Here is a 17125-nt window from a genome sequence, read left to right on the forward strand (position 1 = left end):
TCTCCTGACCTCATGATCCGCCCATCTTGGCCTCCCCTTACACAGACCTCTTAGCATCCCTGTTCTCTGTAAGAAGAGAGAACATATGCAGCTTTGGCAAACCTGACACACCACCTGGTTCTCATCAACACGGCCTTTATTTCCTTGCATATGAAGAAGCATGTCTTACAGTTTTTACTAAGATGGGACAGTGCTTATTTCTACAGCTAACTTAACTCTCTTGCCAAAGGCTGTTAAGACTGGGTTGTCTTTTCCAAAAGCAGCAACATCAGACATTAGATATGTTAGATATTAGATATCACATTGGATATCACAAATAATTCTTCCTATGTTTTAATAATTTGAGCTTCTAGAGATCAGTATCCCAAATTCTCTGTTCAGGAAACTGAGGTTAAAAATTAAACAAATACCATAAAGAAGATTCACAGACTGTACCAATTCCAGTAGAATTATGTTACTAGACAGTGCTAGGTTCTAGAATCTATGTTACTAAATGGTGTTAATACTTATAATACTCCAAATAAGCCGGGAAGTTTATTTATCACAGTATAGAATTTACTACTCAGGTGACACAGAGGAAGCACAGAAGTTCTGCAGTCAGGCCGGGGTTGAAATCCTGGCTCCAAAGCATAATGCTGTGTAAATTCTCAGACATTATTTATGTGTTACTTAAGCAACAATCTATCATTTCCTCTGAGAAGTACCAGAACTTATCTCACAGGGACGCTGTTGGGGTTACACGGACATTAGGTGCATCCTAAGCAACCATCGTAGAGGCTTACCCATGACAGGTGCTCAATGATTTCTGTTTGTCCTCCTCCTTTTTCCTTTTGAGAAAAGACTCTTTGAGAAAAAGGACTTGTATTTATTCCTATTGGTAGTCCTAACACCTAGCACAACAGCACACAGTACAAATTGAATAACTATTTGTTGTTTAAAATGACCAAATAACGAGACCCTACTCAATTACTAGGAAGCTCTGTTGGGCCAGACATTCTCAATCTGGAACACAGGGCCCCCTCTCAGATGTCGCTAGTAGGGTCTAGGCAAGTCTCTGCTGCCACCAGCTTTACAGTCAGATCCCCAATGCCACCCCTCAGTTGCAGGAGGCATTTTCCCCACAGTGCCCTGATTTACGAGCAAACACAGCACTTTTGTTTAAGATGGTTAATGAACCAATCAGTGATTCACCCAATTTCAGACATACCAATAACCCAATATGAACAATATTCCAAAAAGAGGCCTCCCACAGTCATACCTGCGGTCCAGTCTCCAGGCATGCTCAGGCAGCACCCGGCAGTGCACTCGGTCTGTCCGTAGCCTTCATAAAACTGGGGCACCAAGAGACGGGACATTATTAAGAAGAGCACAATCACACCTTTGCTGGAAGTGCACAAGCAATGAAGTATCCCTGACTCCCAAGTCATGGCTGACTGTAGTGAAATTTCGTTTCAAATGGTCTGTTCAGTACATTCATTCAATGGTCCAGTGTGCTTTACGCCAACACCAGCCGTCACCCAGGTGCACTTTCTACTTAACTTCCTGTTGCCAAGCAAGGGAGAACCCCTATGTGACTGGTCACCACCCAGCGGCAGTGAACTCCCTTGGCCGGTTCACAGGACGTGTACCCCACACATGTCCCGTCTGTCACCAAATCCTCCTTTCCCACGTTACTACAGGTTGTCGGCATGGTGTGCGGGTAGGCTCATCACCTGTGACCCATTCCACACCTGCATGCCTGCTTCTAAAGGTTAGACAATCGTGTGCCTGATCCTGGAGAAAATTCAACAAATGGCAGACACACACATTCCCCTGCCTAGGGTAAAAAATATACATATGGTTGCTTTTCCAAGCAACCTAGTAATAACAAGTCTTCCGAACAAAAATAACACACACACACAAAGCAGGGGGTGCGGAAGGACTGGGGTGATGTTGGTGAACGGACACAAAGTCTCCATCAGGAGGAACGGGTTCAGGAGCTCCATAGCACCCAGTGGTGACTACAGCTAACAACAATGTAGCATATCCTTGAAAACTGCCCAGAGGGTAGACTCCAAGTGTTCTCACCATGGGGGGAGAAAAAAGCATGGGCGGTAAGACACATGTTAATGAGCTTGATTTAGCCATTCCACAATGTTTACATACATCAAAACATCCTGTTGTATGCCACAAATACAGATATGCTTGCCAATGAAAACAGACAGACAGACACACACACACACACACAGACACACACAGAGTACAGACGACTTTTAGCGCAGAAGAGGACTGGGTGTCCTAGCGTGGGAGAATCAGGCGCCCTGACATCCACCTCACCTGACAGCCCAGGGCTGCTCTGAGGAACGTCAGCACAGTGGCAGACACCGGTGCGGCTCCCGTCACCATCAGCCGGACTTTTCCGCCCAGGCTCGACTTTCAGGGAGGGAGAGTGGGAGAAGGTGAGGGTTACACACCTGCAAGTCGGCGGCCTCTCCGCCAAGCAGGCCCGCTTGGGACCCCGTTCCCTAACCCACAGCTGAAGGCCACATGGAGAACTCAGTGCTCACGATGGCAACACAGGGCTCCAGTTTGTTTCCAGCCGTGACTGCCCTGTTCCCTCCCAAAGGGGACGGAAGTCAGCCCCACCTCTGCAGAAGCTAGTTCAGGAAATTAGAACACGACTGGGGGGATCTGTGGCAACGACCACAGTTCTGGTCTTTTGGGGAGCACAGTATTATTACACATTATCACTCATGCTTGAAAAACTACCTCAGGAGTGACACACTTGTTCCGGAGAAACGAAACAAAATGGAGAATGAGAAAGGCTACACTACCTGGAATCCTTCTCCCCCAGATGGCTGCAGTACTATTTATCTTAGAAACTGAGGCCTCCTCAATGGCTTTGCCTTAGTTTTTAAACGTGTGCCAGAATTAAACAAAAACATGTCATTCTCTCCCTCACCTTCATCTCTCCCTCTCACAAAAAAAGCCCTCCCAGAACTCTGAAAACCAGAGCTGGTTTCCATGGGAGCAGCGGCTAGGAGTCATGTGTTACCTGCACTTTGTGGAAAATCAGCCGGTCCCACAGGCTGTTGTTTCTGATGATACCGCTGCGAAGCTCTGCTTCTTTCCTCTTGGAGGCAAAGTCCAAGAGCCATCGCTTCAGTGTGGTGTTTGCTTGTCCAAAAATCTAATGAGGCAAGACATGAGAAGGTTTCCACGCCTACTAGAAAGGCCAGAGTCAAAAAGTGTGGAGAAATCGGAACCCGCATACATGGCTGGTGAACACAAAACGGCACAGCCGCTCTGACAGCCTGGCCGGTCCGCTAACAGTCCCGTGTGGTCAGCACAGGACCAGCAATTCCACACCTCGGTATACACCCAGGAGTAACGGACACATACATCCCCACATGCCCATCAAGTAGGAATGTGTAGGCCAGGTGCAGTGGCCCATGCTTGTATTCCCAGCACTTTGGGAGGCTGAGGTGGGTGGATCTCCTGAGCTCAGGAGTTTGAGTCCAATGTGGCCAACATGGTAAGACCCCATCTCTACAAAAAATACAAAAATTAGCCGGGCATGGTGGCATATGCCTGTGGTCCCAGCTACTCAGGAGGCTAAGGTGGGAGGACTGCTTGAGCCCTGGAGGCGGAGGTTGTAGTGAGCCATGATAACACCACTGTACTCTAGCCTGGATGACAGAGAGAGATCCTGTCTCAAAAAAAAAAAAAAAAAAAAAAAGGAATGGATAAATAAAATGCGTTATATCCATACAGTGGAATATTATTTGGCCATTAAAAGGAATGAAGCAAATATGTGCTACATGGATGCTCATGAAAGCAGCCAGTCACAAAGGAGCACATATGGCATGATTCCATCCATAGAAAAGTCCAGAATACAGAAATGCACAGATTGAGAACACAGATGAGTGGATGCTTAAGGGTGGAGGGGTCTGGGCGATGACAGCTAAAGAACAGGTAAGGGTTTCTCTTGGAGGTGATGAAAATGTTCTAAAATTGATTGTAGTGATGGCTGCAGAACTCCGTGAAAGTACTCAAAACCTTTGAATTATACACTCTAAATCCGCAAATTATACAGAGTATTATATGTTGATAAAGTTGTTCTTTTAAAAAGAACCACTAAAAACATAACAAGGTTCTGAGAGATAACAGAAGTCCTGCCTCTAAGTGAAAACTCATTCTGGAGACTGCCTGCTCGTGCCCCACACGCCTGACCCTGGCTGTGTGGTCCACGCGATGATACCCACCACAGAGGGGCTGGTGTTCTCTTGGGCTCTGCTGTGGCTTAGTCACTTCTTTCAGTGTGGCCAATTAAGTAATGTTTTACATGCCCATGCAAGGAGCTTTACAAAGAAGAAAACCATTTCATAGTTACTATTCTCATGTGATCCCATTAGCAACTTTTGGAGACAAACAGTAGGAGAGAAGAGGTAACAGTCCATGTTATACACGAGGAAGCAGAGGCTCAAGTGTTTACTGTAAAAATAAAATAACCTCCCACCTTACGCTTGTATTGTGACCAGGTTTACAAAGTGTGTTCATGTGTTTTCTCTTATAATCCTTATCAACAACTGTGGGAGGTAAATGCACCCTAACTTTACAGATGAGTAAACTGAAGTTCTACAAGATTGAGAGGATTGTCCAGGGTCATGCACATGGCACATGGCACAGCCCAATTCAAACCCAAGCCCCTGCGTCCAAGTCAGTGCTCAGTTCTGGGACTTTGCGGCTTGGAACTTACTCGGTCAAACATCCGGTTCAGCAGTCTTGGAACCACAGGGAAGACAGTGGGTTGAAGCACCCTGAGGTCATCCATGAGCAGCCTGATATCTCCTTGGAAAAATCCGATTTTAGCTCCATGACACAGCATTACACACTACAGGGGCAACGGAAACAACAAACATTTTATCATCACAGCAGGGGGGACACAACATGGACAACACCCAACACTTCAGTTTTAGCCGTTCAGGCCAGTTTCCAGAAATCTTAAATTTCCTAAATATAGGTAATGTACAAAAAAATGTGCATTTACTAGTCATTGTACAACATGGAGATGTGGTATTTCTCTTGGTTATCCTGAAGATACAGGACTTAGTAAAAAACCAGGCTATGTTGTTTTTAGTGATGACCACAGAGATTCTACTCTTTTAGTGTGGTGGTAAGTGGTAGTCTGTTGAATGAATGACATGGTATTACATATTCTAAATATTTTTAGTGGCTGGGTGCGGTGGCTCACGCCTGTAATCCCAGCACTCTGGGAGGCCAAGGTGGGCGGATTACTTGAGTTCAGGAGTTCCAGATGAGTCTGGCCATGTTGGAGTGAAACCCCACGTCTACTAAAACAAAAATTAGCTGGGCGTGGTGGCAGGTGCCCGTAGACCCAGTCACTCGGGGGGCTGATGCTGGAGAATCACTTGAACCCAGGAGACAGAGGTTGCAGTGGGCCAAGATCGTGCCACTGCTCTCCAGCCTGGGCCACAGAGGGAGACTCTGTCTCAAATATATTTATATAGCCTTCCAGAAACTTTACGTTTAATTTATTCTCAGAATAAAAACTTAACTTCTTGCCTAGAGTTCAAGTTTGTTAAAGTCTCACTTTCTTTTGTTTGAATCTAAAAGTTTCTGAAAGGCCACTAAGTATGATGAATTTGTGGCACCAGGGTATCTAATACCAAAGTGGCTTGCCATTCAGCTAGAATACACTGCACAATCTTTTTCCTGTGGAGTACAAACCGTACTGGCAAGCCATATGGAACTGACAGTTTGCCTAAAGATTCAAAGGATGACACAAGGGAAGTACAAATGTTCTCTGGCTTAAAAGCAGAAACCACAAGAAAGGTACACCATGGTTCACTGTTTAACAATTACAGCTCAGAAAGCTTTTGTTCAGTGTGGCCTGCCTTCTAGGCACTCCTCTAAAACTTGTTAGGTACAGCAACTCATTTGAGATTGCTTCATAAACCCAGAAGATCCTGAGGTGTGCAGGACGTAGAAGGAACAGATGGCACATGGGATGTAATCGCCTTCGATCCTCTGGGGTGAGCAAATCCGACAGGGCAGCTGCCATCCAAAGCATTGGCTGTCAGTCAGCCCTGTCTCCAACACAGCAGCGGGCACACAGCTAGAGCTCAGTAACTACTCACTAAATGAATGAATGGTGCTCATTGTTTTTTCCTACAGTATAAAATCCAAAATTGTCAAAGAAAGAAAAAAGGTGGCTCTTGGTCAGTTTTAAAATTAGTCACACAGTTGATTACAGGGAGCCTAAGCAAAGGTCAGCTGGGGGATCATTCTCTTTTTCCAAGGGCACTTAGAATATTGCTGAAAAAATTAGTCTCAAGCCAACTTGCCCATTATGAACAAGCACAATAAAAACTAGAGACTTCTTACAGAACAGAAGCCTCACCAGGCTTTGTAGAACTAAATTAATAATGACTTTTCTTTTATAGTTGATCTTTCTGGACTGATGTCCATATTAGTATCCTTCAAAAGCCTGAGCTCCTAATTTTAAAACGAGTGATTAAATTCAAGTATCCTGTTCATACTCAGAAAAAGAATTTGTATTCTTTCAAAAAATCTGTACCATTTCTAAAATGGGGCTGAGCAAAGAATTCTTTATAGAGATGACAGTCTGCACGTCACACTTACCTTCAAGAGCTGTTCAAACATGTGTGCAAGTGGTAAAAATGAAATGTGTGTGTCACTGGCATTCAAGGGAAGTACTTTCTGTAAAACACAACAACTTAGCAGAACATACACAACAAGCAAGCAAGGAAAACAAAACTAAATGCCTACCTCTACAACTCTCTCAAACATATGGGCCAGAGGCAAGAAAGATATCAAAGTATCATCTGGGCAAGGATTGACTGAATTCTGTAAGCAAAGACACCAGCAAGGCAGAAAAGCATTAAGACTCCCAGTAACTTTCCATTTTATTTCTGAGCACATAGTACCTCAACACTGAGGAGAAACAGCTTTTGCTTATGGTCTGCAACATTTTCTCACCAAAGAATAAAATGAAAAGCAAGGGGCATGGTGGCTCACACCTGTAGTCCCAGCACTTTGGGAGGCCGGGGCGGGCAGATCACTTGAGGTCAGGGGTTCAAGACCAGCCTGGACAACATGGTAAAACCCCATCCCTACTAAAAATACAAAAATTGGCCAGACATAATGGCACATGTCTGTAATTCTAGCTACTCAGGAGGCTGAGGCAGGAGAATCGCTTGAACCAGGGAGGCGGAGGCTGCAGTGAGTCCAGATTGCACCATTGCACTCCAGCTTGGGCAACAGAGTGAGACTCTGACTCAAAAAAAAAAAAAAAAAAAGCAATACTTTCATTATTCAAATAAAGTGGAAGTCACTCCCAATGACAAAGTAAATTCACTTCAGGGCTTTAATCAAAACAAGGAAAATTTTGCCCAAATTGGAAGGTTAAGGGATTATGTGCTCTAATCAGTATTTCATCACTACAGTATCCCAGTACCCAGCAAGTTCAATTCTACCTTAAGAAATACAGGTCCCATTTCAACATAAAATTGCATTTTATGTTGCTAAGGGAAAGGAGGAAAGAAGATAAAAGAAGGTGGATTTCTAAGGTCCTTAGAGTATTTTGAGTTTGATCAATATATAAATACACAAAGCCCTACTTTACATAATTTGTTTAATGCAACCTCAGATCCGGCACCCAGGAATTTGCTCTCCTATAAAATACTGATCATGATGATTAAACAGACAGATTAAGTTTGGACATCTGGTTTCCCTCAGAATGGGCCTTACTTAGGGGCAGGCATAGTGAGGGTTTGTATAGAATATTCATGTTTTTAACATAAAGAATTCTGGCCAAAACAGGGGGTGTCCAACAGCAGCTGCTGTCACACCAACTAAGAAATGAGGACATTGTCGTTACCTAGGGGATGATGTACCAAGTTCTGAGCCATGCCCTTTCCTTTCCTAAAGCTGGGTCACCCTTAATAATAATGTGACAATGGATGAAAGCATCAATCCTGAGCAAACACAGCAGCCCCAGAAGCACTGGATGTGGGCTGAGCATGCTGTAATCTCAGCTTGATTTTATTCAAGTCTGACAGGCATCCCAAGTAGTACTTCTCAGGATGAAACTGTTATATTAGTATAATGAGAAATCAGACTCCATTCTACCTATACTTTTCAACATTCTGATTTAGAACAAAAATATTGTCCATGATCATGATCAGACATTTTACAAAGCTAAGAAGACAGATACTGTAACTGATATTGTAATTGATTTGCTATTATAATTGACTTTAAACAAAATTGTGTAATCATTTGCCTCAATGAACCACCAATGCATTTTAAGTTTTCTTCGAAGGCCAATTACGACATTAAAATTTCACTTTGGTAAGGTACTAAATGTTGAACTCTGTTGAGAAAGTATACAGCTTTACAAAGGGTATTTGGAAAGGGTGAGCCAAGTAAAATAAGTGCACAATCCCTCAAAGATCAGTTTTCTGTAGCCACCAAACAAGTCCATTCCCCAAAGCCATTAAGCTCAGGCTCCTGCTACAAAAATCAGAGCTACAGAATACTCCCAAAGAGACTGCAAAAGCCAATTATGTTAACTATAAAAAAGAGTATGAGGAAAAGGCATTATATTGTTCAATAAGCACCTTTATAAAGGGGAAGTTTGGAAAAGGCTCTTGGTGTTATGGACTGAATCACGTCACCTCCTTCTAAATTCATATGTTGATGTCCTAACTCCCAATGTAGAGAGGGCGCTGCCGTGACTGTATTTGGAGGTAGGCTCTGATCTGATAGGGCTAGTGTCCTTATAAGAAGCGGAAGAGATACCAGAGCGCTCTCTCTTCGCACATGTGCGGAAGAAAGGCCGTGTGAGGATACCGGAGAAGGAGACTGTCTGCAAGCCAGGAAGACAGCCCTCACCAGAAGCCAAATTTGCCAGCAGCTGATCTTGGACTTCTAGCCTCCAGAACTGTGAGAAAATAAATGTCTGTTGTATAAGCCACCCAGTCTGTGGGTTTTTTCTTTTTCTTTTGTTACGGCAACCTGAATAGACTAAGACACTGGATAGTAAACTTTAAAAGTATGGGAAATTAGTTGAAGTGCAAGTCTTTAATACTTCTAGTGCAATGGAAGTCACACTGACCACAACAGATAATAATAATTCAAAAATTTTTAGCATATCATTGCCAATTTAAAATAAATTATTTCCCAAATACAGGGGCACTGGATAAAAACACAAGACAGTCCATCTCTTCTCTGTCCTTTCTTGGACATATTTCTAGGGCAATCTCCGAATGGAGTTTCACTATATTAATGTTGCAGTGAACTTCATCTGTCAATTCACCTTAATTATCACAGAGAAGGGTTGGCGATTAGGTCCAAAGTGAAAAAAGAGAGAAGGTGGACTTGGGCCTAAAGTTCTGACCTTATCCGTATGTCACCTCGTTTCTAAATACCACACGGGCCTAACACAGTGGTGCCACCTTCAGCACTTTCATTCTCAAGGACTAATGTCAACCAGTGAGGAAAGATGACAACATCCCAAAAAGTTACCTCTGTTGCTTTCACAAAAGCTGAACAATCGCTCACTATGTTTCGATGAGTGATCAGTGCTCCTTTGGGGTTGCCTGTGGAGCACATATGAAGCAGAACAAAGTTAAAGAATGACAGAAATGAAGGAGGCCCAGAAATCCCGCATAATTAGGGCCTCGGACACCTCTACTGTTAAGATACATCATGAAAGCCAAACGTTGAACACTAAATTCCTGAGCAACCTGCAATCCTTTCACTGACTTATCTTTAAAAACCTTTATTAATATGGGCAAATTTTAAAGGGTATATGTAGTCATAAGAGAAAAAAAACCAGAAATTGTCTCCCTGGGAGCCACCGATCTAGTCTGTCCTAGGAAGACAGGTGAACCTAATATCACCCTCAATCAATGTTTGAGGAATTATCCGGCACTCTTGGACTCTGAGAAGATCTTACAGAGCAACAAGAAGATCGCACATAGCACAAGAAGACAGCACTGGGCCCGCTTCCTTCTCTTCTGCTTTCGGTCCATCTACTGTTAGCTGGTAAGTCATCCAAAAGAGGTGGGGGAGAGTACAGCCCACTGGCTGCCACATGTAGAGGCAATTCTAGCTCAAAACTCACCTGTAGTTCCACTTGTGAAACAAATCACTGCAAGATCTTCAGGTGCTGGAGGCTAAAGAAGATTAAAAAAAAAAAGCTGATATAAATCAGAACAGAAAAGAGAACTATAAGCCACAAAGTACCAGGCTAGATACTGAAGACTACAAAGAGGACAGAGCAGGGTCTGACACAGTGTGCTTACCTTGGGCTTCCGTCTGTTGGCTCTTCCCAGGTCCTTGATTAGAAGAGAAAAAAAGCCATTTTAAATGGAAACGTTTTCTAACTGTAAAGGATAAGGTCACATCAAGGCACTTAAAGCTGGCCTTACTGTGGGCTTCGTTCACAGCTGGCTTGAAAACAGCATAATTTTCTAATTAAAGAAACTATGGTAGTTTAAATTAACCAAAACCAAAATATTTACTCATTGTTCTGAGAAGCCATTTTCCAGTTTTCTCTTCTCTTACATAAAACCACACAGATGATACTAGGACTGGCCTTTGAAATAGGATGTATTAAAATACAGCAGTCAAAGTCTTTACAATGCATTTCTGGTCCCCACTTCCACTCCTTATTAGGGCCTTTAACAAAGCCCTGTTCTTAACCATAACTAGATACTGTAGATGCTCTGCAGGCTCCTCAAATCAGAGCACAGTACGACCTCACCCCCGCATTCTGCACAACTGACATCTGCAATCTGAGAAGAAAAATCAATCTCTGCTCGGTTGAAATGCTGGCCATTTTGGAGAGGCTCAACTATCTGCTCAAATATCTCCCCACGTAGAGTGGAGATAGGATTTGGGAGCCTCCAGTGATAAAACAGACCACAGCAGAACCTCGAAGACTATTTCTTGAATGGACTTAAAGGTTAAGAATGGCGCATTGCGCGGGGACAGCATTTCCCAGCGGCAGGCTTCCAGCCACTACCACCGATGGGGTTTGGTTGACTGCATGAGTGCGGTCTTGGTGGCCACTTTAATATCTATTAATTTTAACAAATGAACGATTTATATTCTTTTCCTATTACAATGGAACAGCGTGAATGAGGATATGGAATGAACATGCCATTGAACATGTTCAGTTCACATGGAAATTAGATGGATGTGCTCAGGGCTCGGTGAGTTTCTGCCCAGCATCCATTAAGGTTTCAATCTTAACTCCATTTTAAATGATGTAAGTGGCAGACCACCGATTAAGAACAGGAACTAATATATCCAATTAGAGGTCAGCCAAAAGCTACAGCAATAATTCTGTACATTTTTTTCAAAATAACCTTTATTAGCTCCAGAATTTCTACTTGTCTATTAAAAATTCTTACATAACTTCGGGAGATGCCCAAGTTTTCAAAAATTGATGTTAAATAAAATAAAGCACCAGTTACATACAATTTGGCTCTTAATTATTGGGAACAAACATTATCCAAATTAGTGCACTGTTGCCACGAAAGTTTCACAGCCTTACATCTCTCTTATGGTATCACTTAGGAAAAATCCTGCAATTATTATTATTATTTTTTTGAGAAAGAGTCTTGCTCTGTCGCCCATGCTGCTGTGCAGTGGCACAATCTTGGCTCACTACAACCTCCACCTCCTGGGTTCAAGCGATTCTCCTGCCTCAGCCTCCCGAATAGCTGGGATTGCCGGTGTGCGCCACCATGCCAGGCTAATTTTTTGTATTTCTAGTACAACGGTGTTTCATCACGCTGGCCAGGCTGGTCTCAACCTGACCTCATGATCCGCCGCCTCAGCCTCCCAAAGTGCTGGGATTACAGGAGTGAGCCACTGTGCCTGGCCAAATACTACAATTATTAAAAAAAACCTTTATGTTCCAAGAAAAAAAACCACCCATAAACAAAAACTGAATTCTAGTTAATGATAAATACCCTGAAGTATTTAGGGGTAATAAAATCTGCAACTTACTAAAATGCATCAAAAAAATAAGATGGAGGGATAAAGTAATGGACTGATAAGTGATAAAGCAAATATACTACAATGTCAATTGGTGGTGAGTATACAGCTGTCTACTATGCAATTCTTTCAACTGTCTGGACAGTTAAAATTTTCATAATTAAAATATTGAAAAATGCAAACATTCCAAATACCAAAATTTCTATTTTTGATCCTGTAAAAAAATACATTAATATAAACTCAACACAAGATCAACCATAATGCTAGTTTTAAATTCTTTTCTTTAGACCTTCACCTTTTGCTCAGAATATTTTTAAAAACTAAGTATAAAGCATATTAAGCAGGTAAGTGTAAAACAATGTCTTCTATAAATTAATATTTTAATATAAATTTTATATTATAATCTTCAATCATCTAAATAATTTTTAAATTTCAACATTACTTCTTTATCATACAGCAGTCAAAAAACACCAGAAAAATTCCTGTATCTATGGGGAGGGAGGGGAGAAATTGGGAAGGTAAGGGAAAAAGAGATTACATTATAGTAAAAGGGGGTTAAAAGTGAAAAAATAGAAGCGGGGAAACACCAGGTAACAAGCTAACTAAAACCCCAATTCAACAAGGAAGCACACGGGTCAGCACTTACAGAATCAGTTCCATGCTACTGAGAGAGAGCTGGGCAGGGGTGCACACATGCACAAGAGAGAAGGTTCTGTTAGAACACACGAGCTTCCCTGTGCCTACTAGGTTCCTCAGGAAAGGTTTTACGGATCCTTACTTACAGCCTCAAATTCTTTGTAGGAGGAAAATTACACATAAAAATTTAAAATCCTATTTATAACAGTTTCAGAAAAATATTTCTAACTCCTTCAGAAAGAGAATGACTGACTCTATTTTCCTATGACTTGCTACGATATGTATATAAAAAGATCCTCCTCTGGTCATGTTCTTGGATGGAACTGTAATCCAAGTCCGGCTGACGGGGATCAACTTCTCGTATGATCTGACATCAAGCACCCATGCTGAGCATGGACCTCACTCATTCTCCTGGATTGGCTGCCTTTAAAGTTGTGATGGGTATGACTCTTAAAAGAGTCAATATGAAAATAAACCACATCAAACATGTATGTTGGAAACTCACCAGGACTCTCCACGAGCCACCCAGGGAAAAGAACGATGAGGCTGATTTCTATATTTGGCTTGGCATTAAAGACAAATTAGTAAATAAAAGGCATTAAAGCCCAAAGAAGACACAGAAACTGAAAGCTTCACCTGCCTGAAGCTGTAATTCCCATTTCTGGCATTTCCGGGCACAGCCTGTCAGTACTCTGGAATAAATATTTGAGTGCTGAAAGCACTTGGGTAAGGTGTGATGTGTTAACACTGGGCACACATGTAGAATCCTTTCTCCAGCAATGAGACAGAAATTTCTGCTCTCTTTCATGGGTTGCGGAGGCGACCGGCCAGCGCTGGGACTGCACGATGGCACTAGATAGTGCTGGATAGCACGTGTGAGCCAGCATGGCCCCTGGGAAAGCCTTCGGGGAAGGAGGCAGGGGAACTCACCTCCATCGCCTTCAGGCTGATGATTTCCACCCCACACTTCTGGCCTTGTTCTACCAGTTCACTGCCGTAGGCATCCATGAGGACTATGATTTTAAGGCTTGGTGTTAACTTATTTTCTACACCCTCTAGTAAGAGTTTGGCCTTCTCTGGCTTGTCAGCAAAAACCAGAGAGAGTTCAGCTGTAAATGAAAAGATACAATGAAGAATAAGCTCTGGGATGTTAAAAGATTGACTCTGTCATATCCAGCACAAGGATACTTGAAGTACTACATTCTTTGAATAAAAAGGTAAATATACATTTACATGCAAAATCTTTGTCAAATCAAATGTAAGCAAATGTAAAGTCACTGACCCTAACCAATAACTATGCCAACAGTCCAGGCAAAGATCACAGACGCACCTTTGTTGACTATGTACGTCACAGCTTCGTTTCCAAGGGTATCATAAAGTGGAACGATCACCATCGAATAAGCAAAGCATCCTTGTTCAATAATCACCCACTAAACAAACAGTAAATGTCAGGGAGAGAAAACAAGATGTCATCATGGAATCAATAAGAACAATACTCAAGAGAGATTCAACGTGAAAACCTTTGACGTAGCAAAATTAACATTGGTGTTATCTACTACTCTGTGCCAGGTGCTATGAGGGATTCAGAGTGAGAACAAAACACTTGCCCCATTCTTAAAAAGAAATTAAGGCCAGGCACACTGGCTCACACCAGGAATCCCAGCACTTTGGGAGGCCACGGTGGGGGGAATCAGTTGAGCCAGGAGTTCAAGACCAGCCTGGGCAACATGGCAAAACCCTGCCTCTACAGAAGTTATCTGGACATGGCACACACCTGTAGTCGCAGCTACTTGAGAGGCTGAGGCGGGAGGATTGCTTGAACCCAGAAGGTTGAGGCTGCAGTGAGTTGTGATCATACCAATGCACTCCAGCCTGGGTGACAGAGTGAGATCCTGTATGTATGTATGTATGTATGCACAAAGAGAGGGAGGGAAGGCAGGAAGGAAGGAAAGAGAGAGAGAGAAAGAAAGAGGAGAGAGAGGACAGAAAGAGAAAGATGAGAGATTGAGAAAGAAAAGAAGGAAAGGAAAGGAAAGGAAAGGGAAAAGGAAAGAAAAGAAAAGAAAGAAAGAAAAATAAATTAAAATCTGCCTGAAGAATTGAGGCAAATATGTTAAAAGATAATTAGCAGTATCAGATAGTGACTGACTGGAGATAAGAAAGCCCACCATTGGCCAAGGTAGTTACAGATGCTACTGGGAGGGTGTAACTGAGATTGCCTTTGGAAAGAGAAAGAAAAAGAGAGAGAGAGAAAGAGACAGAGATAGAGGCAGGGAGATGCTAACAGAGGGGACAGCAGGATCAAAAGCAGGGGGGTTAGAGCGATGTGACTGGCACAGACGGTTCTGGCTGGAGAGCAGGGGGCGGCCACTGAGAGTTTCTCACAAAACAGTGGCTGTGGGGCTCAAGGAAGATCCCTCTGGCAGCAGGGCACTGTATGCCCTGGAATAGGGGAAGGAGTACCTTGTCTAGCAGCAAAACTGTTTTGAGAAAATCCCTCTAGAAAAGTGAAGGAAAGAAGTGAGACAATAGCTGGCCACACTGCCACATGGAAGATGCAGTAAGATGTCTCTGACGGCACTGGCCACACAGCCACTGCCCTACCGACTGGACAAAGGGGAAAGACCACTCTCTGTCGTACCCAAGGGCACCCCACTGCCTGCGGCTGCCCTTTTCTAATGAAATCATCTGCAGAGCTCTGACACACAGGACAGATAAAGGCAGAGCCGGGGGAAGGGGGCACAACCCACTCACATCCACTCGGCCTGGAAATGGGCTTCTGAGTTTCGGTGTTTTCCTGGAAGGAATTTTCAGCCAACAACAAAGAGATCAGGTCCAAGCTCCTTAGGCACATGTGACGCTTAAGGAAGGCTCTCTTTCCTGCCACTCCACCACATGAAAATGCTCCACTCCCAGACACAGGTGTGAACATGGGCATTCCCTTGGCCTCCCCACCCCTATTTCCTTCGAGATTCTACTCAGGTGCCACCTCCAGGAAGCCCTCCTTGACTGAGCTCCCATAATCCTTCTGCCCTACGCCCACACTTACCACATGACAGAGAAAGCACCGGTGTTTAGGTCTGTCTTTCCTTATGTGGTAGCTCAGAAGAGGGGCTGAGTCACTGTGCTTTGGCACCCCCACACAGTGTCTGACATATAGTAGGTGCTCAGCAAACATTTGTTGAACGAACTCATAAATATAGGAAAGAACCTACTTCTTGAAGAGATTCATTCTGCAGTTCTAGATTCATGATAAAATTCCATCAAAACAAACATTTTGATGTGTTCATTTGGGATGAAAAAAACTAAATTCTACAAAGCCCAGTCATAGTCCAGCTGTGGAGAATGCTGTTTTCCCCTTGAAAGACCACAAAACTCTAAAGAAGCCATCTTTATTTATTAAAAAAAAAAAAGTCAGTAGCACAGCATTGCATCAGCATGTCTTCTGGCCACAAGCAGGTATAAGAATAAATTCGATTTCTTCAAGCCAGATGCTTCCATTTTTCCAGGCCAGCTAGATCTACTAATCTGCTGAGTCACACCATAAGCTGTACTTCCAAAAGAGCTGCTCATTTAAACTCAATTTCTGATATGTTTTGGCTGTGTCCCTACCCAAATCTCAACTTGAATTGTATCTCCCAGAATTCCCACATGGAGGAGCCAGGGGGAAGTAATTGAATCATGACGGCTGGTCTTTCCCATGCTATTTTTGTGATAGTAAGTTTCATGAGATCTGATGGGTTTATCACGGGTTTCTGCTTTTGTTTCTTCCTCATTTTTCTCTTGCTGTCACCATGTAAGAAGTGCCTTTCACCTCCTGCCATGATTCTGAGGCCTCCCCAGCCATGTGAAACTGCAAGTCCAATTAAACCTCTTTTTCTTCCCAGTCTCAGGTATGTCTTTATCAGTAGCGTGAAAATGGACTAATACACTTTTACACACTGGTTTACAGAAACCGTGCTGGGCCTAGACTGCCAATGACACACTGCGCAAATGAAGGCCGGCTAATGCTGAGTACTGTCCCCATCACCCATGGTATTTTAAACTCTGGAAACCAACCAGAAGGAAAGCCTCATACCTTTCAGAAAGGGAAAAAAAGGAGGCTGCTATTAACAAAAATGTTATCTAAATCTCTCTATAACTTATTAATGTCATTTTTCTAACCACAGAGGTGACTCTTAACGTAAAAAGACTCCTTTATTAGTTATCTAAGGATTTTGTTGGGGAACCTGGTTTAAAAACACTAAAATAATCCCCCCCCCCGAAAAGTGATTTCTCTTTTCTCTTAAAGGTGATTAAAAGGCCCTGGTTCAGGTTTCTTTTCTTTTTTTTTTGAGATGGGAGTTTCGTTCTTGTTGCCCGGGCTGGTAGCTCACCACAACCTCTGCCTCCCAGATTCAAGCGATTCTCCTGCATCAGCCTCCCGAGTAGCTGGGATTATAGATGTGCGCCATCA

The 17125-nt window shown here is 43.0% G+C and overlaps 1 protein-coding gene and 1 long non-coding RNA gene across 8 annotated transcripts in view; one reads left to right on the plus strand and one right to left on the minus strand.

The window, feature by feature from the left end:
- LOC117086202 overlaps positions 1–17125 on the plus strand; it is a 53541-nt gene that overhangs the window by 21134 nt on the left and 15282 nt on the right. The gene's annotated exons all lie outside the window — the stretch shown is intronic.
- ACSL1 (acyl-CoA synthetase long chain family member 1) overlaps positions 1–17125 on the minus strand; it is a 70629-nt gene that overhangs the window by 7497 nt on the left and 46007 nt on the right. For 5 of the 7 annotated variants that reach the window (XM_033215827.1, XM_033215829.1, XM_033215831.1 and 2 more), the window contains 10 exons: positions 14000–14099; positions 13600–13778; positions 10332–10364; positions 10151–10202; positions 9550–9623; positions 6793–6870; positions 4739–4873; positions 3035–3169; positions 2317–2412; positions 1259–1331 (listed from right to left, as the gene is read on the minus strand). In XM_033215827.1, the coding sequence (XP_033071718.1) occupies positions 1259–1331; positions 2317–2412; positions 3035–3169; positions 4739–4873; positions 6793–6870; positions 9550–9623; positions 10151–10202; positions 10332–10364; positions 13600–13778; positions 14000–14099 (955 nt within the window). Of the gene's footprint in view, positions 1–1258; positions 1332–2316; positions 2413–3034; positions 3170–4738; positions 4874–6645; positions 6724–6792; positions 6871–9549; positions 9624–10150; positions 10203–10331; positions 10365–13599; positions 13779–13999; positions 14100–17125 lie in introns of all 7 variants that reach the window. The other 2 variants (XM_033215832.1, XM_033215833.1) reach the window with 2 other exon arrangements.

This window comes from Trachypithecus francoisi, unplaced genomic scaffold (genome assembly GCF_009764315.1).
Source record: "Trachypithecus francoisi isolate TF-2019V2 unplaced genomic scaffold, Tfra_2.0 Lachesis_group1, whole genome shotgun sequence".
In the NCBI taxonomy this organism is placed as follows: Eukaryota; Metazoa; Chordata; class Mammalia; order Primates; family Cercopithecidae; genus Trachypithecus; species Trachypithecus francoisi.